This window comes from Falco punctatus (genome assembly GCF_963210335.1).
Source record: "Falco punctatus genome assembly, chromosome: 8".
In the NCBI taxonomy this organism is placed as follows: Eukaryota; Metazoa; Chordata; class Aves; order Falconiformes; family Falconidae; genus Falco; species Falco punctatus.
Window position 1 is genome coordinate 44,723,175 of NC_137588.1, and position 24,380 is coordinate 44,747,554.

Genomic DNA, 24,380 nt, shown 5'->3' on the forward strand with positions numbered 1-24,380 from the left:
AAGAGCTGTGGCTGCCTGGGCTGGGGCACAGAGCCCATTAACCGCAGCACAGGAGACCCAGGCAGCATCCAATCTCACAGCTGGTAACTGCTCTGGTGAGTAAGTCGGGAAAAGCGATGGCCCTGTGGCTGCAGAGCAGCGGGGGCTGGCGTAGGGTTGACATCGATTTGGGGGTGGGGTGGCCAGCCAGGCTCTGTCTTGCCAAGCCCATTTGGGCACGGGGGGCAGCCCCGAGGTGTCCTGGGCAGCACACAAGGGTGCCACCTCAGAAGTGGCTGCATTTCAGGAACTTGCAAAGGAGCGGCTCTGTTGTGTGCTTTAGGGTGCTCAGTGAGCACTGTGTGTGCATGTGTGCCCCACTTCTCCACTCCCTACTGTGGTCTCTGGGGACAATAGCTGCTGCTGACCCACTCTCTCTGCCACAGATCTGTCAAGAATCATGGCAGCCAAGCCACTCCACTGCCTTGCTCATCCCCAAGGCCCAGGGAAGGCGAGCGCAGTGTGCCATGTACCTGCTCCTGGCTCTGAATGCCACAGTGCTGTACCTTGCTGAGGAGCCCCTTGTGCCCAACACCCATGTCTTCACCTTCCACTTTGTGGCTCTGGAGATCAAGGAGCTGCTCAAGGGCACCTGCAACCTGGCTGAGGAGATTTTTCATCTCCAGTCCAGGTGAGCTAGAGCGGTGGTGGCTGTCTCTCGGGCTCCTGGGACCACCCTGGGGACAAGGACACAGCAACCTCTGGGTGTTGGGGGGGGCGGGGATCTGCTCCTTTTCTCTACTCCCACCCTGTCCTCTGCAGCACAGGGTGTTGGAGACAGCCTCCCCTTGCTGTCCAGGGTGACATTGCATCTGCTCCCCTCTGATGTCCATGGGTGCTGCAAGAGACCCAAGTCCTCTCCTGGCTGAGGGCACCCAGGGTGCACTGAGCAGGGTCCCACATTGCTCCATGGCTCTGTACTGCTCTAGAAAGTCAGTGGCACCGGAAGGGAGGTGGGCTGACCAGTGCCCTGTGGGCTGCAGATAGTGGGTGGGTGGCTGCCAGCCTTTTGCTTGTCTCCCTCGCCCATCCAGGTACCGCGGAGCCTCTGGAGGGCCCTGAGTGCCTGCCTTCCCCTGCACTGGCATGGGCCCATGCTGCTCATCTGTGGCTCAGCCTGCATGGCTCTTCTCAATGGAGACGGGCAGCAGCTCAGCCTCCACTTCAGCCTGGCCGGCCTGTACCATCTCCTTGTCCTTGCTCTGGGGCTCCATGTAAGACACCAACACCTCTAACCTGGCCAGCTTCCTGAGGAGCACTTCAGCCCTGGGCACGTGGCCCGGCTTTGCACGGCCCCTGCAGTACAGCCCATCCACACGCAGCCCCGCAGCGGGAGAAATGCTCTCCTTAGCTCAGCCCTGAAGAGCTGATCTCCTCAGCCCCACATTGCCACACTCGGCAGGAGGGCCAGGCTGCCTTTTAATGAGCACAGACACCCTGGGGTTCTGGCAGCAGCCCCGCCATAGCCAGAGCCCCGCTGACACAAAAACCAGCTATTTTTAAATCTGTCAGCCAGGCTGATGCTTGAGGGAAAAGGGTAGCCTATGTGGTCTACAAAGGGTTAATTATCAGGCGTGCTGTGGGAGGCAGAGCCAAGCTCTAGGTACCTCTGCAACACTGGAAGGGCTCTGCTTTACCCCAGCAGAGCTGGAAGGGGAGAGGGGTCATGCAGGCTTTGGGGAGGGCAGCCATCAGGTGCCTCTGGGGACTGAACACCCATTTCCATATAAGTGAACACACAGAGCCACTGGTGACCCTGGAAATTCCACCATCAGGTGCAGGGATGTCTCCTCCCACATGTTTGCAGCGCTGGGCAGATGCACAAGTTGCACAGGGACATGCAATCCCAAAGGAGGGTGCAGCCAGAGAAGTGCCTAGCTTGCCCCAGCATCAGCTTCCTTATCCACAGGAGCCCTGCTGCCTGACACGGTGGTGTGAGGGGGCAGCAGCAGGGTTGCTCACTGTCCAGATCTCTTCAGAGAGGGCAGCTGCTCTGCAGTCCCTGTAGAGAACTGACTGCTGCAGAAGAGCCCAGGTGGCTGCTTTCATCCCTACTGGTCTGTCTTTCCTTCCCTCTGCAGAAGTCCTCAGCAGTGGAAATGTCCGAGATGTCTGAGAGGTCCAAGCAGAATGTTGCTCATGGGCTTGCCTGGTCTTATTACATTGGGTACCTAAAAATAGTCCTGCCACGTACGTAGCTGCTCCCCTGCATTATCGTGCCTACAGCTAGAAATAGCTCCTAATAACAATCCTCCCACTTTTACAGTGTTTGCAGGGAAATGGGGAGCAAGGTAGAAAGCAGCTCTACTCACGCCAGGCACCTCTGCCCAATGCTCTCTTCCACCAGGGGTGAAAGAGTCAATGGAGGAATTCAACAAGGCCAACTGCAACATGCCAGCATGCAGGAAGACCTGGAAGCTCCACATATTGGTCCCTCTGAGCTGTGAAATCTGTGATGACCTGGAGAAAGCTGACAGCAATATCCAGTACCTGACAGACCTCACTGAAACCACCCTGACCCAAGCTGGCACCAAGAACTGGGTCTACAAACACAGCCTCTACACAGTCAGGGATGAAGACAACAAGGTATACTGAGTGCAGAGTCAGAGGAGCAGTTGGCATGCCTCAGCCCAAAGGTCTTCCCGGCCTCACACCCTGGCCGAGAAATGGCCATAAGGGCAGGACAGTGTCCCTTCTCCTGTGAGATACTCCCAGCTTACAGCAGGCTTCCACAAGATGGAGAGGTCCTATTCGTGGCAGCCAACTGCACCCCTTCCTCTTTGCTGCCTCCTCCCAGGCTCAGCCCTTGCAGGGATGCTGGGCTCACTTAACCGCTCCTGGAGTTGATTTAAGTCCAGAAAACAGCAGAAAACTCAGCAGAAAAACAAAGCATATGTGGGGTACAAGACCTTCCCATCACTTCCCATGAGACGAGTGAATATTTCCTTCTGTTGGGAAGAGGTGCTTGAAAATGTCTGTGTGTCACTATATAAATTGACTCTTGCATTCCCCCAATCACCTCTTCTCTGGGCTGATGAGCCCTAAATCTCTCCATCTCACATTGCATCCATCTCCTTCCACATCTCCAGACAGATGGGCTCCTGCCCCTGCACCCTTGGAGGAGGGAACACACTGGTCCTGCCAACATGGCTGTGGAAGAAGGCATCAGCAGAGCAATGCTTCTCACCTGGATCCGCCTAATTTGCCTTTTGATGGTGGCTTAGGGCTGAGCTGCTGCTTTTAAAGCCCTGTCTACAGGGACTCCAGAGACTCTTTCCTGGCCCTGCTGCTGGGGAAGACAGTCAGCATCAGGTTTTTCCCACTACGATGCATGCACTGATGCTGTGTTTCACCTGCCAGTCTCCTGCTGAGTCACTCACCACCAAGTGAGCTCCGGCAGCTCTGCAACCTGGACCTGTCCAGACCCCCTGCATCTTATCAGTAAAATCTGTCCCTCAGCTTGCTGCCCAGTTGCTAGTGAACACGTGCATGGCAGCGATGCCAGCTCCCGTCCTTGGCATCTGCTCTGGGTCATTGTGGCAACTGCCTGCCAAGGCTGGTAGCTCTTGCTGCTGCTCCACATTTACCCAGGGATCCCATCCCTCTTCCTGCTAATACGCTTTAGCAAGCTTTCCAGTTTACCCAGTATAAGACTTACTGGCAACGCTGCTCCTCCTTGGAATTTTTAAGGACTTAACAAATCCCTCATTTGTTTGATCAGCCTCCTCCTAGCTATGCGTTCATCTTGCCAGCGTTTATCCTCTTCTCTGTTCCACTGCCCATAAGAATGCTCAGACTTCCTTCCCCTTGTCTAGCAGAAAAGCCACCAAGGTGTGATCAGACACCGGCAAGGTGTGTCTCCATAGGAGACCAAATTCCATAGAGAAAATTACCCCCAGGCGGGGCGCTGGCAAAGCCTGGGGCCCCACAGGGGGAAAGCAGCTCCCCGAGCCCACCCGGCACACGGGGCACGGCTGTACCAGCCAGTGCTGCTGCTCCTTTCCTGCTCAACACAGCGTGGGGGGATGCTGGGGCCAGAACTGGTGCTCCTGTCCTGGTGGCCTAGCACACAGCACCAGTGCAGGGCAGGCCAAGGAGCCACCAACGGGTCTTGAGGGCTCTGCCCAGTGCCAGGGTTCCCCGGCAGCCCTTTGCCGGGTGTTCAGCCCTCCTGCCCCCATGTCTTTTACTCCCATCCCTGCAGCTCTGGCACTGTGCAGTGGAGTATGCCACCCCACAGTAGACCCTCTACGCCATGTCCCAGGATGAGTGTGCTGCCTTCAGCCGGGAGGACCGCCTGCAGCAGGCCAAGCTTTTCTACAGGACCTTGGAGGAGATCCTGAAAGGCTCCAAGGAGTGTGCGGGTGCCTACCAGCTCATGACATACAAGGGTGAGTGAGGAGGACAAGAGGGTAGCATGGCAGCTGTACGCTCCCAGCTTCTTGAGTGGCCTCAGATCAGGGCAAACGAGGGGAAGTCGGCAGGATCTGTGCAGCACTTGGCTGATATGCCCACTCAGATGGCCATGGGAGTCCCTGCTGCAGCGGAAGGGGCTGCCTCCTGACACAGAAGGACCTTTTGCTGTGCGTCTCAGAGGAGCAGGGAGGATGCTAGCAGAGGTGGTCTCTGTTGAAGTCCCCAAAGGCACTTCAGACAAGCAGTCTTCCACATGGGCAGCCAGAATGCTCCCTCAGGGATTAAGTATAACGATGGGCTTTCCAGGGGAAGGAACAGCTCCCTTTGTGGCTGGGGCTGCCAAGACTCCCCAGCAGTGGGATGGGGGTACAGGTGTGTGCTGGCTCAGTGGCATTCCTCCTGATGGGATGGGAAGGAGAGAGGCTTTCCCTTCTTCCCATCTTCCTTTCATTTCCCTTCTCCTCACCTCCACCAGAGCAGCAGGGCTTGAAAACAGCTTGCTGATGCTGGCCGAAACAAATCTCATTGTTTTACAGAGGAAATTCAGTGCTCTCCCTGATGGGGAGAAGCATTTCTATCCATTGAGGTAGTTCTCATCACAACAAGCACTGCTGGGAACCCAGCACATAGTGCCTGTATTTTACTCTCCTTCCTGCACTGTGTGCTTTAATTTCTTTCTTATGGCATGCTGAAGGGGGGAAGAACGAACCATATTTTGACTTCTTGGGAAATTCTGCATAATTTGGGGCATCTCCCAGAGTTTTCTTCCTGCCCAGACCCCTGCCTCAGGCCGGACCAGTGAAGGTGGGTTTTATCTGTGTTCTGTTCCAGAGTCAGGAGAAGCAGAGACCCACTTCTTGTCCAGAGAGATCCTCTGGCACCTCCAGCAACAGCGTCACGAGGAATATGCTGTGTACAAGGGAAACCACCTGCATGCTGCATCCACGACCCTCAACTCAACAGAGCTCAGCCTCCAGATAAGTGAGCCAGACCTGCCACAGCCTCTGCGAAGTGACTGCTTCTAAAGCACCAGCACTGCCCAGCCCTGCACCTCCACCCCCGAGGTGCTCCAGACCCCTTCACCAAGCCCCCTCCTCCTGCAGCAGCAATCCTCAACCTCCAGCAGGAACTGCCCATCAAAACCTCCTGTGCATTATATTTACTGGAAAAAGCAGCTGACTCAAACCACAGTCCTGTGACATGCTTCCCATTTTCTTTGTCATGTATATCAAATATTAACCAGTGGGTGTCTGGGTTCTTTTTATCTGCTTCAATTTATGTCATATAAAGCATCTTCCTCTGGGGCAAGTTGCATTATCCTGAATCTTGGGCACGATGTGCTGTCTGCCCTTGGACATCCTGTGGTGTTGGATGGGGCTTTGGAAATCCCAGCCACAACTTTGTATGTGTGTGCCTGGTCCAACGCACCCAGACAGTGTGGCCTGACTAACCCAGTGGCTTCTGCAGGCACAAGGAGTGTGTGCAGGACCTCCAGGGTACCCTCCAGCTTGATGGACCCACTGCACAGTCATACACAAACATCCTCACTTTCCAACCATTCGGGATGCAGAGGTGGAAGGAGAGGTCAGGCCTGGGCGTTCAGTGGTCCCACACTGCAAGAAACCTCCCCGCCTTTGCTCCATCCAGTAATTTCACACTGAGCCACCTGCGTTGCCTGCTGATGCCCTTCATGCTCACATTCCTCCCAAGCACTCTGCAGAAGTGTTTCTCCAGCCCCAAAGAACGTGCCGGACTGCCTGCAGCTCTGAGAAAGGGGCAGGGAGCAGTCCTGGGACAACTTGCATGGGGTTTTCAACACAAGACATCACATGTTGGGCTGCTCAGCCCTCCATGCCTGGGGGTGAGGTACCCCCAGCCAGCCCAGCAAGCCAGGCCCTTCCTGCCTACTTGGGCCCCTTGCGGTCAGGCAGAAGCAGGGCAGAGGATGTGCAGCGAGTCTGCTCAGCATGGCTCGGAGATGTATGATTTCTTGGCTCTGCCCACCTACCTGCTCCTCCAGGATCTGCCTGGAGATGCCTAGGCTGAAAAAGAGGCCGTTCCCGGGCCAGCCCAATGCCTGGGCACCCCACACAAGGCCACACTTGCTGAAGAGACCCAGCTTTCAAGAGGATGGAACCTGCTCCCAAGGGGCTACCAGGGCCAAGGAAGTGGCTAAGGAATACGGTCCCTTGGTGGGCTGCTGCCAGGAGCCTTCCCAGCCAGGAAGGCAGCAAAAACCCAAAGGTGCCCTGTATGACCTGGGCCAGCCACAGGGCCAGAAAGCCAGCCAATCCCTCAGGCAACCCAGCATGAGTGACACAGTGTGTGCCATGGGGCAGGATGGTGACCACAGGGGTTGTTGCTTGCCAGGTTACCAGAGACTGTGGCAGAGCTTTGCTGTGGTGCAGCTCAGCATGGCCAATACGACAGCACTGCTTCAGCCTTATTTGTTCCACAGGGAACTCCCTGAGCTCATCTCAGAAGCCCAGCCACACCACCCAGTATCCCCCTCTGAGTGGAAGAAGAAAAATCTGGGTATGCTGTTTTGAACAGTGGGATGAAAGCTTGGCTGACTGCAGTTTCTGTTGGAAGGAAGGCAGCCTGGAAAACCCTCACCCTATAGTCAGCCACCACAGGCCACCAGTGGCTCAGCCACGTGAAGCCTGCGGAGCCCAGTGCTCCCCAGCCACCCAAGGAGACCCGACAGCTCAGCTGGCACACTGAGGCACAGACAGCCTATGACCCAGCTCCTCAACCACCTTTTGAAGCCTCTGGGATTCAAAAGGCCCTGAGGACCTGCTCAGACGCCCAGGCAATAGGCAGCCCAGGGCCAGCCAGCACCCAGATGTCCTTCCTCTCACACAGTGCCAATGTAGCAAGGCTCCAGGGATGCCTGAGAGGCCTGTAGGACAGCATTTGCTGGCCCTCACGGGCTGGTACCACTCTCCTGGACTGGAAATGCTCTCTGTGATGAGACCTTCTGCCCTCAGTGTGACCCGAGTAAAGAGGGATCAGCTATAGCTTATTCCTCTCATTTAACTAAAGTCACCCATGAAACAGCTCCAGTTCCTTGCGTCTCTCCCAAGCTTTCCTTCCCAGCATAAAATTGCTGTTAAGTGGCAAAGCACCCCAGGGCAAGTATCAGGGCTCCATCTTTTGTGTATATGGAGAACAGAGTGGGAAATGCCTTTCCCCAGCTCTAGCCCAGCAGGATTTCAGAGATTTGGCTGTACATTTGTCCCGCTGGGACTGGGAGTTGGAACCCATTTCGGGATTCAGTAAAACCTTAATCTGCAGCCTAATCTCTGAGTACTGCATCTGCGCAAAAGACAAAAACAGTAGATGAAAGGGCTGTTAAGGGAGGGTTTGTGACAGCAAAGGCCACTAGAAAGAGCCAACTCCTCTCAGGCTGCTGGTTTGCAGAGGTGTCAGGGTTCTTTGCTGAGGCCTCCAGGATGTGCTGAGTGCCTGGTGCTGCACTGGCTAGAGCGGGGAGAGCTGTGCTGCTGTAGGTGAGGGACCTCCTGCTCATGGTAGGAGATGCATACCCCTGGGTGCAGGGAGCCAAGCACTGCGCCCGAGGGATCTGGCCCTGGGGCACGGGCAAGTGGATGTGGTTCCCGATCACCCACCTCGTGCTTTGGAGCAGTGTTCCCAAGGGCACCGAGCAAACACTGCAGGCACTGCTGAGATTCAAGGTAAATGTATGGCATCAGGGCTGAGCTCAGCAATATGGAACAGCCAGAAGCAGCTGCATGAGCAGCAAAGCCAATTCCCCTGTAGTCCCTGAGGGCTTCCGCCTCCAAATCCACCGGAGATCCTCATGGGGCACAAACACCTCCTTCCTGGCCCCCTGCTCCCTTCCCATGTGAGTCCTTATCTTGCCCATCACCACCTTCACTCAGGTTTGGCTGAAGAAGGCTGATAAGTTCAGCTTATATTAGCACTGGACAAGTAGAAAGACCGGCACAAACCCAGTGGAAACCTGACAGCACAACCTTGTTCCAGCAGAAACTGTGCTGCCAGCCAAAGGCTTAACTCCTGCCACTGGTCAAGGGCAGAGCCAGGGCCGAGCAAACAGCAAGGTGAAAGCCTTTGCTAGCAGAGTGAAATGCAGGCAGAGCTGAATCAGAGGCAGGAAAGTCAAGCCTCAGAACAAGTTGAAGCTTGTCACCCAAGCTAGCAAACAGGATAACCAGATTCCCCTTGAGGTCCCCCAACAGCACACATAAGCTCAGTTTTTGCACTAACTGCAGCATCCTACATGAGACGTGACTTAGGACTCTCCAGCTTCTGGGGCAATTGAAGGTGCCGCAGGGTGTCAGCAGCACAGGTGCAGCCTGGCCCACTGCTGGCATGCACCAGCAGGGCAGTGGCGTCCCTCCCGCAGCCCCATGCCCACTGCCATGAGCGGGCAAATGCCCTGGATGTCCCTGGCCATCACACAGTGCTCAGGCACAGCCTTGCTTCAGCAATGCTCCAGTGCCACGGCTGCCAGCAGGAGCCAGGGGTGTGCAAGTGACACGGGCACTACCCCAATCTGGAGCCCAGTGTGCAGGGACCGCCAGGCCCATGAGGGGTGATAAGCAGATTTAAAGGGCATCTTCAACACGGGCCCCTGGAGCACAAGCTGTGGGGGACAGCAGCATGGCCCCAAGCCATGTCACATGTGTGACGCCTGACACAGTGCTACAACCCCCAGCTATTGCTCACCGCTAAGGCAAGCACAGAGCCACAGAGGGCACCCTTAGCAGTGAGAGGTGGCACTGCTCTTGCCCTACCTTTCCTTCCCTCCACTGCTCCTCCACTCAGGGAAGATGTAAGGGATGAGGAGCTGAGCTTTGCAGCCAGCTCTGCAGTGGGATTGATGGGTTCCAGGCCTCAAAGGGCTAAAAACAAAGCTAGCCACAGCCATCAGTCCCATCAACAGCAGGGTGGTCTTGCTGAACATTTTTCCCCAACACTCAGACTGCTCCAGAGCCTGAGAAGCTCTCCCCTGCCCTCAGGATGTAGCAGAGGCGTTAGGGAGCAGCATATCCATATGTGAGCCACAGAGAGCAGCAATGCCACCATACCTCAGTAAGGTGAGCTGAGCAGGTCCAAGGTCCACCACCATGCAGTGACAATGAGGTAGGTCCAAGCTCAAGCAGGGAGGTATGTTCACAGTCAGGGTCCAGGTGAGCAAGGCAGAGAGCCAGCCACAGCATGGCTGTGCCCTCCCTCCAACCAGGCCTGGGGCCAGGGCTGAGCTGGGATGTAGCAAGAAGGAGGCTTCTCACAGCAGTTCCTCACATCTCAGCTCTCTGCCCATCAGCTTTTGTTAGTGCCATTTGGATGTAAACAAGCCCAGCTCCTGTTCATTGCAACTACAGACCTAGGCAGGTCAGCGGTCCTTTCTGAGGCACACATTGGTCTTTTCTCCTTCCAAGCGACCAGAAAACACTATCACTGCCTGTAGTAATGCATCCATCCTGCTTCATACAGCAGACATTTTTTGACCTCAGGGTGGCTGGTATGTGAGTTGTCTCAAAGACCCACTGCAGAGCAGGTGCTTGGGCTTTTACCATGAACTTAGAAAAACTGATCTTCAGTTCTTCTGCAGAAGATGCATGTGCCTGTTACAACAGTGTCTTTACCCCTGCTCTTGTACATCTTCTTTACCTGGAATGAAAAGACACCAGTGCAGTCTGACGCACTGCACAAATACAGCAATTGTCTGGGTCAGATGGATGGGGAGGATGGAGAGAGTGCTCCCAAATTCTAGCCTTTTGGTTTAGGAATTCTTTTTATGGAACTTGCATTTCTATTACAGCCCAAAATCTCTCTGGATGGATGTGTGTATCACTACTGGAAGTCCCAGAAATTTTCAGGCTGACTTCAGCTACATGGACCAATATTTAAAGAAGAGAATGGAGCTGAAAGCTGCCTTGCCTTTGCTAGGTTTAGGATGAGAAATGTTTTTGGCTTAGGAGCCATTTCCATCCCACAGGGGCATGGTGGATGGCAGAAGTCAGCAGGAGTGTGGGCGCTCACCACCAGCCTGGCATCAGGCACATGAGCATCCTTTGGGAGGGCAAACACATTGCCCATGAGGCTGCAGTCTGCCAAAAGCAGGGCAGCAGCTCTAAGGAGTTGCCTTTCCCAGGTGTTCTTTGGTGGTTTTTTTTTGATCCTACCTCTTTTGCACATAACTCCCTGCTGATGCTGACATCTTTGTGACTCTGGGTTTAAGGCTAAAGGAGAGTTCCTCTGTTTTACTGCTGCATTTTGGGGTTGAGAGGTTAGTGTCTATATAATTACCAAAAGCCTGTCCCTGTAAATGACAGTGGCAGCAGGCACCATCATTCAGCTCATCAGAAGCTTGACAAGAGCTAGAAAGATTTATCAGGACTTACTTTTATTTGTATCTGTAAATCTTGTATCCATGTAATTCCCAAAGAGCAAGTCAGTCCGGTTAACTGTGCAGAATACTTTGAGCATGATGATGCTTTACAACAGACTTGTGCAACGGTGGTCACTTCATGAGGCTGAACTAAACCAAATTATCGGCAAACAGGCGTGCATGCCAGCCAGGCAGGGTTGCGCGCCTCAATGGAGAAAAATCCGGACATGGCCTTGCTGCAGAAAAGTGCTTGTGAGGTTGGCACTTTCCCCGAGGAAATAGCTACAGCTGAGCAGCAACGACTGTTCAATAGTGCTACGCTGCCCTCAAGTGTTGCTTTTTAGCACCATTCACATTTACGAAGCCAGCCTGCACTTCCCAAGTTTTGTGGTTGTGCTCCAAGACAGACCCTTGCAATCACACCAATTTATTTATTTTTTCCTTTCATGCAGTAAAACACCTGCTTGAAAGTGGGCTTGTTTAAAGTGACTGAGGAAAACGGCAGGTTCACGAAGTTCACGCTTATCTATGGTTAAATCTTGGCATCCTGCAAAGCAAGGAAACCAGTGACGGTGGGATGCTCACATCTCTTACTTAAACTGGCTATTAATTAACTGCCTCTGCTTCATGCTGCACCTGCTACTGACTGCACAGTCCCTTTCATTTCCTCTTCTCAGTGGGAGCAGTATAATATAAATGGGGAATGTGTCTAAATTAATTTTGAGAGCCAGCAGCCCAACAGCCCAGAAGCCTTCACAGGTCTGTCTTGATGCTCTTGCATGCTTCCTGTTTTAGTGCACAGCTCTGAAAATTCACACCTAAAGGTGCAGCATCCATGGGGGTACCATGTACATAAAACCCAACATCCCAATTTTTAACAAAATTGTTACCCAAGCATCTGAAACATGCATTTGTCACAATTCCTGCGGAGTGGCAAGTCCCAGCAGCCTGGGGGCACAGCTGGGCCCTGCCAGCCTTGACAGTGCTTCCTTTGAACCGCAGCTCTGGACTTTCTCTCTCACTCAAGTGCCTTCACTCCATGTGGTTCCCTGGCATTTTTCTTCACATATCCCCTCTTCTGACAGCAGCCCCTGCCCACAAGCAGATGACAGCATCTTTGGGAGGCTGTAGGTAGAGGCAAACAGACCAGCAAGGGATTCCCTCAGCCACAGCCCTGTACAACTTGCTGTCACCTCAGCTAGCTTCTGAGCTACGCTGAAAAGCCACAGCAAAGCACTCACAGGCATGAAGCACAAGGGCAGAGGAAGACTAAAGTTTCCACCATCAGGGACCCCCCATTGCTTCCCTCTTCAGTTCAGGAAGCAGGAACAAATGAAAGGCAGTGGCCCTAAGGCTGGGCTCAGCCCGCTCCTGGCCCTCTGTGCAGCAGATAAAAACGTTCCTGCAGCAACCTCTGCTTGCCAGAACTGTCCCTGTAGGGCTCGCAGAAGGCTGTTCCCACACCATGCTGCAGCTTGTCCCCAAGGCAGCAGCATCCCATCATCAGTTCTTTCTTGCACCCCTCACAGGCCCCGCCCCCGCTCATCTTCTGCTGCTCCCTCCTCAGACCTGAACAAACTCAGCGTCAGGGTATGTCGCTCCCACTAGGGTGTGACTGGCACCCCAAGGCAGAGCTTTGCCTGGGTGGGGAGAAGGGGCAGGTGGGGTAATCCGAAGTGCAACAGTACGTGGGGCTGCCCCAGTGCCGCAGCCAAACCCCAGCACCACGGCAGCACCCCCTGGGACAGAACCGAGGGAGCTCCCAAACACCGAGCCCAGCTCAGGCAAGTCACTGGGGTCCCCTCTGCCAGCCTGCTGGCCCAGGGCAAGGAGCACACCCTGTGCTGGCCAGGGCGAGCGCCGGCCTGACCCACAGGCCCTGGCAGTGGGAGTCACGTGGAGCGATCCCTCTGAGAACGGGCATGCACGTGCGCACCCACCCAGGCCGAAGGCCCCTGTGCCCCAGCTAGGCCAGGCCACGCACCCCCTGTGCCTCCCACCTGCTGCTCAGGGCACAGCTGGGCCACAGGCACAAGCAGCTGCCCCCAACCCCACTCCAGGGCCACTGAGGCCGGTTCCTCCCGCGCACGCGGGGCCCAGCGGTGCCCTTGGGGTCTCCTTCCCCACCACCAGCCACCACTCCGTGGGGCAACACTAGCAGCAGCCAGAGCCACCCCACACGGCGGGAAGGCAGCCGGGCCCTGAGGAGCCCAGACCGCGGCCGTGAAGCTCGCGGGGGTTCTGATGCTCTGCGAAGCCCGGCAGCGGCCCGGGGGCCAGGGCCGGGCCTCGGGAGGAAGGCGGCAACCCCCACCGTGATGGCGGCAACCCACCCGCCCCCGCCCCGCCTCAAGATGGCGGCGGTGAGGGGTGCGGCAGTGTCAGGTGACCGCCCACCGCCCAATCAGCGGCGCCTGCGCGGCGAAGATGGCGGACGATAAGGTGAGCGGGGCAGCGGTGCGGCGGGAGGGGCCGGGCCAGGGGCTGAGGGGGCGCCGGGTGGGTCCCCGGTGCCGGGGTGCTGCCGAGGCGAGACCGGGCGCAGCCTGCGTGTCTTCCCCAGGACCCGCTGCCCAAGCTGAAGGACCTCGCCTTCCTGAAGGACCAGCTGGAGAGCTTGCAGCGCAGGGTGGAGGACGAGGTCCACGCTGGTGTGGGGCAGGTAACGCGCGGCTCCTGCCGCTCGGCCCGGCCCCCCGGCGTGAGGGGGCTCGGTAAAACCCCCCGCGCTGTGCGTGCCCCGCACAGGCCCGCCCTGCCCAGCAGCCTCCTCACTCTGCTCTTCTCCTCAGGATGGTTCCCTGCTGGCCTCGCCCTTTCTCAAAGGCTTCCTGGCGGGCTACCTGGTAGCCAGACTTCGCTTCTCGGCTGTCCTGGGATTTGTGGCTGGGACCTGCACCGGGATATACGCTGCTCAGAACTACAGCGTTCCCAATGTTGAAAAGACAGTCCGGGACTATTTCAATTCACTGAAAAAGGGTCGGGACTAGTGAGAAGCCCTTCGGCAGCAGCGATTGTAGGAATGGTACTCCTTAGTTAACAGGTGCGGAAGGTTCCTAGGGCTTTCAGAGGCACGTCACGTACAGTGTTCTTTTCCACTGGAAAAGGGCTTTCCACCACTTCGTTGTGAGACACCAGTGGGTCTGGTTATGGGTATTTATTAGAGCATCGTGGCAGTGGATTACTCTGCTAACTCACAGTGGCTTGGAAGCACTGGTGGCTGACAGTTTGCCAGCTGCCTTTTCCCCTCATCTCTCTCCCTGTGCCGCTGCAGACTGAAAGGACATGCCTGGGACATGCCATCATGCTCACCACCTGTACGCCCTTCCGCCAAGTGCGTGCTTTGCCTTAGGAACATGCTTTGTGTGGCTTCCTGGGGAGGCTTGTAGTTCTCTTCCTAATGAAAGACAAAACCGTTCTCTTCTGCAGCATCATAAATGTAGCAGGTGACATCCTGTTTTAATCAGGCTCATTAAATTCATGGTATTTGGTCTCTCCTTGAATGTTCTAGGGTGCAAGTCTGTCTGGCTTCCTCTGCACTGATAGCAGCTCACCCTTGCTGGCTACTGCCTGAAAATGGTGATGTTTGGTAATGCTGCTGGCTCTACAAACTGGGTGCTGCGGAGGGGGCTGTGGGGACTGATGCTGGTCTCATCCATAGCCATATATGGCTCTCATGCTCCCCTCCTGACCCGATGCAAGGTGGACGGGAGGATCCCCTTCAGCTCCACATCCGTTGTGGTTCTCGTTGAGCTGACAAAGCTGGTGTTCTCCCTCGTGTTCCTGCTGACCTGGGACCGGGAGCTGCTAGGAGTTACTGTGTCATGGCACCATGTTGCCCCCTTCGCCCTCTCTGCCCTGCTCTATGCTGCCAACAACAACCTGGTGGTTCATATGCAGCTCTTCATGGATCCCAGCACCTACCAGATCTTGAGTAACTTAAAGATCGTCAGTACTGCGCTCCTCTACAGTCTTTTCCTGCGACAAAGACTGAGCATGCGCAAATGGCTGGCTCTTTTCCTGCTGGTGGCTGCTGGGGTGAGCTACAGCTGTGGTGGCCTGCAGGATCCTGGCAGCCCCTCCAAGATGCAGCTGCACATCACGCTGGTGGGTTTGCTGCTGATCTTGGTGTACTGCCTGATATCGGGCTTGTCTGCTGTCTACACGGAAGCCATCCTGAAAACCCAGGCACTGCCTCTCAGCCTTCAGAACCTCTTCCTTTACTTCTTTGGGGTCCTACTCAACTTAATCGGCTACTTCTGGAGCAGCACAGAGGGCAGTTTCTTGGAGGGCTTTTCCTCCTGGGTGCTGGTGATTGTGGTCAGCCAGGCCTTGAACGGTTTGATCATGTCCGTGGTTATGAAGCACAGCAGTAACATCACCAGGCTCTTCGTGATCTCCTGCTCTATCCTGGTCAATGCCCTCCTGTCTGTCACCCTCTTCAATCTGCAGCTCACCCTCCTCTTCTTCGTTGCTGTCTCATGCATTGGCCTTGCTGTTCACTTGTACTATGGAGTGACGTAGCTGCTGCCTTCCTGCCCCTGCATGCTCCAGGGCAGCCTTTACTTGTTCCTCAGGGGTGTTTAGTGTTTGTGCTGGGGCTGGTGTTAGAAGCAGGGTGGTGCCCAGGCCACCGGCCTCCCCACACTGGTGTTCATGGGGAACCATTACTGGTGGGTGCACGCACAACTAGCAGGGACCTCCCAGAGGAGGAGGGCTGAGGAGGGGGTGCCCTGGCCCTGTTTCCAGGGGGTAAGCTGGGCCCTGCCCCAGCCCAGCCAGGCTTTGTGCCCAGTCTCAAGGGTGGGTCCTGAGCCCCTTGTTCATATGGCGTGTTACATTCTCAGGTTGTTTCCCCCCTCTTCCCCACACCAGAGTGCACCTGCTCTTGTGGCTGTAAATGCTCCAGCAGCGGTTAGCTCCACTGTGCTACAGGCTCATCTGTGTGCAGGCAGCCCTGCATTGGTCTGACACCTTTTTGGCTCTTGTGGATGGTGCTTCCCCCCACTGTCTGCACGAGGCCAGGTGCTGCCGCCTGGAGACCCTCGCACTGTGTCCAGGACTCTCTCCCACCTCTGCAGTTTTCTAGCCCTCTCCTTGCTGCAGCCTCTGGCTGAAGGGCTACTGTCTTCAGGCTCTGTTTCCCCTTCTTGGGCATGGTGTCATTGCCCTGTGTGGAGCAGATGGGGAATGGGGGGATGTGGGAATTGTTTCACTGGGAAATGGCACCCAAATTTGTACTGATGCTGAGCTGGTGAGCTCCTGGCAGGCAGAAGTCACTGCTGGTTCTGGCCAGGGTTATTAAAGTTACGGTTCAACAGCATGTGTGTGTGTCTGTCCTCCCTGCAGGAAGGCATCTGTTGCACTTGACAGAGGTTTGGGGGCCAGGGGCACATCTGAGACTGACAACACATATTGGTGAGAGGCACCTGCTTTATTCCACATGGCAGCAGCTGGGGGCCACCAGCCCTCCCACTGTGCCCATCTTGCTGCTCCTGCAGGGCTGTACCTGAACCTATGCTCCTGCAGGCAGGTGCCCAGCAGCAGAGCGTGGTTTTTCCTGTGGGAGCAGAGGGGTGAAGTGCTCCCCTCTCTTCTGATAGCAAGCCCCCTCCCTGGGGCCAGATTTCTGCAGGGATCAGCTCTCAGCAGGCAGGGTGGGAGGCCCTGCCCTGTGTAACTGCTGTAGCTGGGCCTGGCTGGTCCCCTGACATCAGGGCTGGGGCTAGTGGCTCACTCCAGGAGTGGGGGTTGAGGTGGCAGGGTTCTGCAGGGATCCCAGCCTGCCTGCTAGGGCAGCTGTCCCCACCACCCTGGGATGCTGGCTCAGCGTGTCTGTGAGGCAGCATTAGCCAAGCCCAGCTGTTGGGCATCCTGCAGCTGCTGGTTGTGTGCAGCAAGGTCTGCAATGTCCTGCAGCAGCAGCCTGGGCCTGCAGTCCAGGGCATCCCTCTGCTTCTCTGCCAGGCACTGCTGGTCCCGAAGCACCTGTGGGGATGCCTGGCATGGCCCCAGCAGCTTGGAAATGAGTCCCCAGCCCTCCCCTACCGCCTGCAGCAGGTGCTGCCTGCAGGCCTGCATCTTCTGCTGGTGACCCTGCAGCAAGGACTTCTGGTCCCACTTGTCCTCCTCCCACTTCCTCTGCACTGCCTCCAGGCTCTGGCCAAGCACAGCCACCTCCCGTTCGTTGGCAGTGAGCTGCATCCCACTGCAGGGAACAAGGACGAGGAAAGGGCAGCTCTGGGCTGTCTCTGCTCCCTGGGGTGTCCTACCTATGGAGAGCAGTGCCAGGGAAGGAGGGGAACCTGAAGCCCACAATGATGGGCTCTTTTCCTGTGCCCACCTCTCCACTCATCTCCTGGCCCGACACTGCCCAGTACCTGAGCTCTCACTGGAGGAGCAGGCAGCGCTGAGCCTGCAGCTGCTGCTTCTGTGCCTTGGGCAGGGCGTACTGGGCATCCAGCGATGGGCACAGCTGGCACAGGCTCCCAGTCTGGCAGGGAGCAGAGTGGGCTCAGACAGCATCCAGGGACATGGTGCAGAGGGCTGCAGGCCCTGGGCACTGCTCTCGCCCAGGAGCAGCAGGCAGGAACCCAGTGAGCCCCCACTCACCAGTGGCTGTGGCGCTTCGCTTGCCGAGGGCTCTGCCAGCAGACCCTGCCCTGTGCTCGTCAGGGCTCAGCTGCCCCCCGCCCTGGCTGCTCTCACTGGGACGCTGTCCTGTGGGGGGGGAGGGAAGGGGAATGATCATGACGTGGTGTGGCTGAAAAAAGCAGTTTAAACAAAGGACTGAGGCCTCTTCTAGCCCAAGGGAAGCCTTTCCCCAACATGTGAAGTGATGCTCTGTGCCCACATATCAGCCACCCAGGTGTGGAGCGCATGCCTGTCCCCATGCTCCAGACCTGCTGGCTCCAGGCTGGCAGTGATCAGGGGCTTTTGGGTCCCAGGTTGCTGGCCCGGCACTGTATTCCCTGCAGAGACCCAGTCCTGTGGGAGAAGGAGATGTTATAGGGATGCAACCAGGATTCAAGGCTTCTTCACCTGGGTTGCCCCTGGATGAGGGGTCCATGGCCTGACCTGTGCCCACCTTGGTACTGGGTTGATGCATCTGGCTTGTCCTGAGCACCTCTGCCGCTGCCTGCTTCTTCTCCCGCCTTTGGCTTTTTAGCACCTGGAAAAGGGGGCTAGGGGTCCTTGCTGGGCTGATTGAGACCTCCAGGCATAGCACAGCTCCAGGGACACATCCCACCCTCATGATCTCATCTGCCAGCAGACAGCCCCCAACACCTGCCCTCAGTGCTGTACAGGAGCTCTAACACCAGGACAGAGCCCAGAACTGATCTGACTGGGGGATATCTGTGCCATCCTGGTCCCATCTGGTGGCCAGGGGCATTCTCCCACCTGCAGCTCCTGCAGGGCTCTCCACAGCTGGGCCACGGCCACCTTCTGCTCAGGGAGGCCAGCTCTAGCCGTAGCCCTCAGATCTCCCTCCAGCGTGCTGCCACCTCTTGCACAGGGTCCCAGAATGTGGCTGAGATGGTCTTAGCCAGCCCCTTCACCCGCTCAGCCAACCCCAGGGCCGCCAGGATCTCTTCTCTGGAGGTGTCTGGGAGAGCAGCAAGCCCTGGGCAGGGGCCACAGGGGTCCACCAGCACAGGGACATGCCGGTGCCTGGCCCAGGGTCAGGGCTGATGGGGATGAGTGGAGCTGGTGTCCAGCCTCCAGTGACTGCAAGTATCCCTGGGCAGCAGCCAGGGACCAAATGCCAGGCAGGGGGTGGGATGGGGGAAAACCTCAGGGAGGGGGCACCCAGAAGCAGTGTCCCCATCCCTGGTGCTACCTGGCAGCGCCACACACGGCAGCAGGAATATCAGGCTGTTCCCCTCCAGTAGCCGCTTGACAATCCAGGGCAGGCAGCCAGTGTCAGCGGGTGGCCGGTGGCTGGTGCCCTTGGGCATGGGGTGAGAGACAGCCCAGGAGAAGGATGGGGCTGGGACCCACGTGCCAGGCAGCTGAGCCCCAATCCACAGGAGCTCGAGGACGGGTTGGCCATGCTAGGATCAAACCCACATTCCCAAGGGGTGGTGGCAACCCCTTGGCTCCCAGCCATGGGCTCCCACTGGGGTGTCAGGGTCCCTCCTGCTTCGCCTCTGGGTACTGAGTCCCCCCAACTCCACAGCAGGCACTATGGGGGTGCCAAAGAGGTGACATGGCTCGGTCCCAGCTCAGAGCCAGAGCTCTGGTACGTACAGCTTGGGGCAGAGCCCGGTGGCCCCAGGGGATGCCAGGATCCTGAAGGCTGAGCGCTGGTACCTGCCACCCTCCAGCTCCCACTCCACGGTAAGAGTGAAGAGGCTGCCAGTGCTGGGGAGAGGCCAGCGCAGGAGTTGGGTTGCAGCGGTGCCTGGAAGCAGCCCCAGCACTCCATGGGCCAACCCTTCCCGACCCTGCAGGATATCTGCTGAATCCCTCACCCCTGCATGGCTGAGTGCCCATCTGCAGGGGGCTGCTGCACACACCCCTGGAACAGTGCTGGGATAGCACCAGTTGTGGACACCCGGTGGCAGCTTGGGCATCAGGCATGGCAATTTCTGTTGCCTCCTCCACTATCCTGGAAGCAGAGGGAGACAAGGGAGGACCATGTCCAACCACCTCCTGCATGCCTGGGCTCCCTGGCTGGGCACCATGCTCCCTGCCCAGCCTCACACTTGACATTGGGGTACCAGCCCCCTAGGAGTACCAGCCCAACCATGGGGCATCAAGTACCTACAGGCCCAGGGCTGTGACATCCAACACTTGCAGGGCTCGTCCATCAGGATGGAGCAGGTCCCAGGCTGTGTCATGGGCACAGACCTGGAACAGGGCTGTATTAAGCAGGGGGGCAGAAAGAGGGGGCTGCTGGCATCCCACGCTCACCAGGGACCCAGATTGCTCATAGCTATCTATAAGTAAGGCCTGAGAAGGGAGAGATCTCAAGGTCAGCTCCCAGCTTGGTTGGAAAACACCCAAACCCTGTGTGGAGCTTGGCAGGTCTCTGGCAGCATCCTGAGGCCAAAGGGCAGGGCCCAGGCTGCTGACAGGGGCTGGCATTACTCCTGTGCCAAGCAAGGACACACTGGGGAGACCTTTAGGTCACGGGGAGCACAGCCCCACAGCCCCAGCCTTGGCCCACAGGCAGGTGCACACACGTGTGCCCTCGAACGCATGGCAGACCCCAATGCCATCACAGATCCACAGCTGGACCCTGGGCCCTGTTTAGCCACTCTCCAGCTCCAGCCTTGGGTCTTTCCACACTCTGGTTTCTCACCCACCAGCTAGCCCAGCCGGTGTTTGCTCTCAGGTGACAGGCACACGTGCACAAACAGAACAGAGAGTGAGCTGACACAGAAAATACCCAGGAATAGATTTTAATGAGAAGGCAGGACAGACCATGGGGACAAAGTGCAGGGCTTGGCCAGGCAAGCATTGCCTACCTATGACCAGCCCCCTTCTCCCCCATCCCTGTTTTCCCATGCTTGTTCCTTCCCCACCCACCCACTGTGATCCTCCCTTTGATCCTTCCCGTAAGCATTCCCCAGTAAGGTTTGCATGCCCCCGATCTCCCTCAGCATCGCATAATCAATGCTCTCTTTCCTATGAGACATTTTCTGAATCACCTGAAATGCAAAAAAACCTTTTCTTCTTATCACTTAAGAAGTTTCTAGCTAAACCTCTTCAAGGTCACACTTGGGGAGTTCATCCGCCAGTGCCTTGAGAGCTCAGGTCTTGGTTGCTGCCTCTGTTACCTCCCGCTCATTAGCATTTGTGTACGGGGGTGTTTCATTTATTCATGTTCCTGTCTTTTGTGGGTTTTCTCTTATGCTGAATAGCTGTTAGGCAAACCTTGCAAACCAGACATCCTCCCCACCCATGGCCCCAGGTGAAGATAGGTGGAGGGTCAGCAGAGAGGCTGTGGAGGCTGCAAGGGTGTCTGGGCTTGGGGGCACAGGGATACAAGGCTGCGGGGTGCTCTGGATGGGGACCACCAGACCCCAGTCAGGCTTGGGGCATCTGAGTGCTGCCTGCAGTGGTGCAAATATGATAGAGCTGAACTCCCCCTGTCCAGGGCAGATGATTCACAGGGGCAATAGGTGCGTGTTCAGGCTTGAGGAGTCATGGATGGCCATAAGGAAAAACCCTCTGGGAGGGTGCAGTCATGGGACAGAGCATGGCAAGGGGCTTTGCTTGGGGGTTTCCCCAAAACTTGGATGGGCAAAGCCACATCCACCATGGGATAATGCTGGGAGACAGTCCTGCACCACAGGGGAGTCTGGGCTGAGGGGACTGAGAGAGCTCCCCACCAGCACTTGAGGGGTCTTGTGAGACTTCCCATGGAACTCCTGGCCTTGCAGCCCCTGGAGCTGAGCCCCTGTGGGGAAGCCCTGGTGGGAATGGTCACATGTCCCCTTCACACTCTGCATCAGGGCCGGATGAGCCTGGGCCTGGATCTGAGCAAGCAGATGACCCCAGCCACACCAAACAGGGCAAGGGCAATGCATACAGGGGCAATCACTGCAGCACTGTTACACTGCAGCACCGAGACTTGCACGTCCTTCACCAGCCTGCCCTGGTAGTGAGGTGGGGAGTGACACGTGTAGTCCTGGGGCCAGCCCTGCCCAAGGTGCCCCATGCTCACCAGTGCCTGGAGCCCCCCGGCCCCGGAGCATGAGCAGTTGTAGGGATTGTTAGCCACAGCCACATCCCGCAGCTGTCCCAAGAGCTTCACCTCATCCCATGGCAGCTCTCTAATCGAGTTATTGTCTAGGTGGAGGGTGTCCAACATGGGGCAATTCCTGATGGAGGGGGCAGCCTGCAGCATGTTTTGGTTCAGGAATAGCTTCTTCAGGGAGCTGAGGGAGATGTCTACAGCATGGAGGTGGTTGCAGCTCATGTCCAACACTTCTAGACTGGGAGGCAGAGGTGTGAGGACTTCATCCAAGCCAGTGTTGGACAAGTTAAAAATTTGGAGGGACACTGGCCACTGACAAGAGGCAGACAGGTCTGCTATGAGCTGGTTCTGGCTGAGATCTAGATGCTGGAGCTCATGCAGCAGTTGAATGCTTCTGCACACACCATGGTAGGACGTTAGGTTATTGCGTTGCAGACTCAGTACCTGGAGCTGAGGGAAAGCCCCTTTACAGAAGGCGGGCATCAAGCTCTCATCCCCAAGGCTGTTTTGTGCCATGTTCAGGTACCGCAGAGCTCTGAACACCCTTCCGATGCCACAGGGCAGGCTGGTGACATGGGAGCCAGTGACAGCCAGCTCCTGTAGGGTCTCCAGCCAGCTGCTCAGACTAGAGAAGTCCTGCTCACGGCCTGTCAGTGGGGCAGATGTCACGTTGTGGAAGTGCAGGGACAATATGGGCAAGTTCTGGCCATCCATTTTATCCCAGTTGCCTCTCCCATCGAAAATGCAGTTCTCAAACACCAGTTCCTGCACCTGGGTGTAGGAGAAGAACCTCAGGACTTGGGCAAGGAGCACCTCAGGCACCAGGAGATCACCAACAATTATTTTCCTGATGACAAGGGAGCCCAGCATGTCAATGGCGGAGGGGTTCAGGTTTCTGATGGGGAAGTCTACATATGTCTTCAGCTCTCCCCCGTAAAACTCCACGACAGAGGCTGGGAGGCACCGGATGATGCTGCTTAGGCTTTCCTGGGACAGGCTGTAGCACACACAGTGCTCCTGAGTGCGATTGAAGAAGCACCTGCCTTCTGCCTCCAACAGCCACAGCCACAGGACAGGGAGAACAGCCACTTTCATGGTGAACAACCTAAAAAGGAGAGCAACGGTGAAAGGCAGAACTGTTGTGGAAGCTGAGTGGACCGTTCAGATCTAGCCAGCTGGAGGGCTGGTTTGGGCAGGTTCAGCCCTGGAGAGCCACCCCTCAGGGACACAGTGCTGCCCTCATCCCTCCTGTCCAGCTGCCCTTCGTGTGGGTTCAACGCACACCATCGGCACCTGCCTGGCTACTCAGCCCTGACTCAGGACAAAGTCCAAATCAGCAGTGAAACACCCCAGAGCTACACCTGTCACTGCTCCTCGGCACAGAGCCGGTGGCACTGGTGTTTCCCCACCCCAAAAGTAGGGCTTCAGCAAGGCAGGGTGGCTCCTCCTGAGGCAGCAGCCGCTGGGCTCTGCGCTTTCCTGCCCGTGCTGCCTTGCTGCAGACTCCCACTCCTAAGCAACCAGGAAATCCCACAGATGAGGAGAAACTAGAAATGTTGAGTTGCAGACAGTAAGCCTGATATATCCGTCTGACCACAGGATGTGAGAGCCACAGCTCTGATTCTCTGTGCAGCTTGCTCTGTAATCTGGGACAGGAAATAGCAACAGAGGGCTTCATATTTTCCTTTTTCTCAGCCAGTGACATGATTCATTACCAGCCTCCAAAGGGACAGTAGAAAATAATTTCTGAGGGTCTGTAAGCATTCCTGTCAACACCAAGTACTGCTTTGCTGTCCAGCTGATGGGAGAGTCTATCACCAGATTGCAAAAAAGCAGCAAGCAAAAATTAAAGGCTTCTAAGAATGTGCTGACTCAACTCTGCCTGAGCACCCAGGCAGGGCAGCGGTGAGGAGTCTTTGGGGGTCTACAGCCCAGCCTCCTGCTTCGAGCAGGTCTGTTGCCAGCGGTAGCCCTGATCAGCCACAGCTCTTTCTGGCCTCACCTCAGAAATCTGTGGGGACAGAGGTCTCCCTACCTCTCTGTACCGTCACGGGGCTGCACCACGCTCCCAGGGAGAAGCTCATCTCCAGCACTTGCACAAAGTTCCTCTCCCGGGGGTGGCAGCACAAAGCAGGGGTGCGTTTGTCCAGTGACTCACCAGCCAGCTCACACCAAAATGTTTCCTCGCCCCAAAGCTGCTTCCTCTAGCTGCTGCCAAATCCAGGGCTTAGGTGCCAAAGGCTATGCAAGTGCTCAGCTCTCTCCTGCGCCTGATCCTCTCCTGCCTCCAGCTGGGGGAAGACTTCGGTGCCTGCAGGTGTCTTACAGCTGCCGTTGGAGCTTCTGCAGCCCGTCCTGCTTCTGCTTATTAGATCGACGGGGTCGGGGCTAGTGGGGACCTGGAGGCAGGCTCCCAGGCACTGCCTTGCTCCCACTGCGTGACTTCCCGAGCAGCACGGGGCTGGCTGTGCCACAGGAAGCAGCATGCCACGCAGCAACCACCCAAGTCACTTCTGCTTGGCTTCTCTGCAGCAAGGGCTCTTGCGGCTGCCTGTGGCTGCAGGCTGGGAAGGATTTTGGTCTAAGTAGCAATGCTGCTCACTTTCCTAGGAAGGATGAGATAAGACAGTGTAAGACAGGGCCCTAAATGCACCCTCAGGACCAGCCTAAACACACCTTTGCTTCCAGATGCTCCGGGCTTGTTGTGCCTCAGAGCTGACTGGGTGCTGAGCACCCTGCAGGAAGTAATGCAGAGGGGTACAAGACTGTCATACTGGTATCCAGACCACCCCAAGATGCCTGTGCCCCATTTAGGATGGGGACAGGACAAATTCC

The 24,380-nt window shown here is 56.7% G+C and overlaps 4 protein-coding genes across 6 annotated transcripts; 3 read left to right on the forward strand and 1 right to left on the reverse strand.

Moving 5' to 3' along the window:
* Positions 1 to 116: 116 nt before the first annotated feature.
* STING1 (stimulator of interferon response cGAMP interactor 1) lies at positions 117 to 5,759 on the forward strand (the record flags this gene model as incomplete). The annotated part of the gene is given in 9 exon segments (XM_080399310.1): positions 117 to 173; positions 426 to 670; positions 1,074 to 1,084; positions 1,087 to 1,253; positions 2,121 to 2,229; positions 2,387 to 2,625; positions 4,244 to 4,279; positions 4,283 to 4,430; positions 5,287 to 5,759. Coding segments are annotated over 9 exon segments (1,206 nt in total). The 3' UTR covers positions 5,481 to 5,759.
* A 7,390-nt stretch (positions 5,760 to 13,149) lies between these two features.
* On the forward strand, positions 13,150 to 14,340 carry LOC308068064 (SLC35A4 upstream microprotein). The gene is made up of 3 exons (XM_080397980.1): positions 13,150 to 13,279; positions 13,401 to 13,499; positions 13,630 to 14,340. Exons 1-3 carry the CDS (start codon positions 13,265 to 13,267, stop codon positions 13,825 to 13,827), a joined length of 312 nt encoding a protein of 103 aa, XP_080254106.1. The 5' UTR covers positions 13,150 to 13,264; the 3' UTR covers positions 13,828 to 14,340.
* A 73-nt stretch (positions 14,341 to 14,413) lies between these two features.
* Positions 14,414 to 16,160, forward strand: SLC35A4 (solute carrier family 35 member A4; the record flags this gene model as incomplete). The annotated part of the gene is made up of 1 exon (XM_080397970.1): positions 14,414 to 16,160. One exon carries the CDS (start codon positions 14,414 to 14,416, stop codon positions 15,359 to 15,361), a length of 948 nt encoding a protein of 315 aa, XP_080254096.1. The 3' UTR covers positions 15,362 to 16,160.
* A 4,068-nt stretch (positions 16,161 to 20,228) lies between these two features.
* Positions 20,229 to 24,367, reverse strand: CD14 (CD14 molecule). 3 transcript variants are annotated; one of them, XM_080399498.1, is made up of 2 exons: positions 23,548 to 24,367; positions 20,229 to 22,650 (listed from the first exon to the last, which is right to left on the reverse strand). In XM_080399498.1, exon 2 carries the CDS (start codon positions 22,638 to 22,640, stop codon positions 21,297 to 21,299), a length of 1,344 nt encoding a protein of 447 aa, XP_080255624.1. In that variant the 5' UTR covers positions 22,641 to 22,650; positions 23,548 to 24,367; the 3' UTR covers positions 20,229 to 21,296. The 3 variants fall into 3 exon arrangements, with proteins under 3 accessions (XP_080255624.1, XP_080255623.1, XP_080255622.1); XM_080399497.1 differs by having other exon boundaries at positions 23,581 to 24,366; XM_080399496.1 differs by having other exon boundaries at positions 23,704 to 24,355.
* Positions 24,368 to 24,380: the final 13 nt, after the last annotated feature.

Excerpts from the sequence above, each read along its gene's own strand:
- LOC308068064 (XM_080397980.1), top strand. Across the intron at positions 13,500-13,629 it reads TCCACGCTGGTGTGGGGCAG|GATGGTTCCCTGCTGGCCTC; the intron begins GTAACGCGCGGC and ends TCTTCTCCTCAG.
- CD14 (XM_080399498.1), bottom strand. The coding sequence starts at position 22,640 with ATGAAAGTGGCTGTTCTCCCTGTCCTGTGGCTGTGGCTGTTGGAGGCA.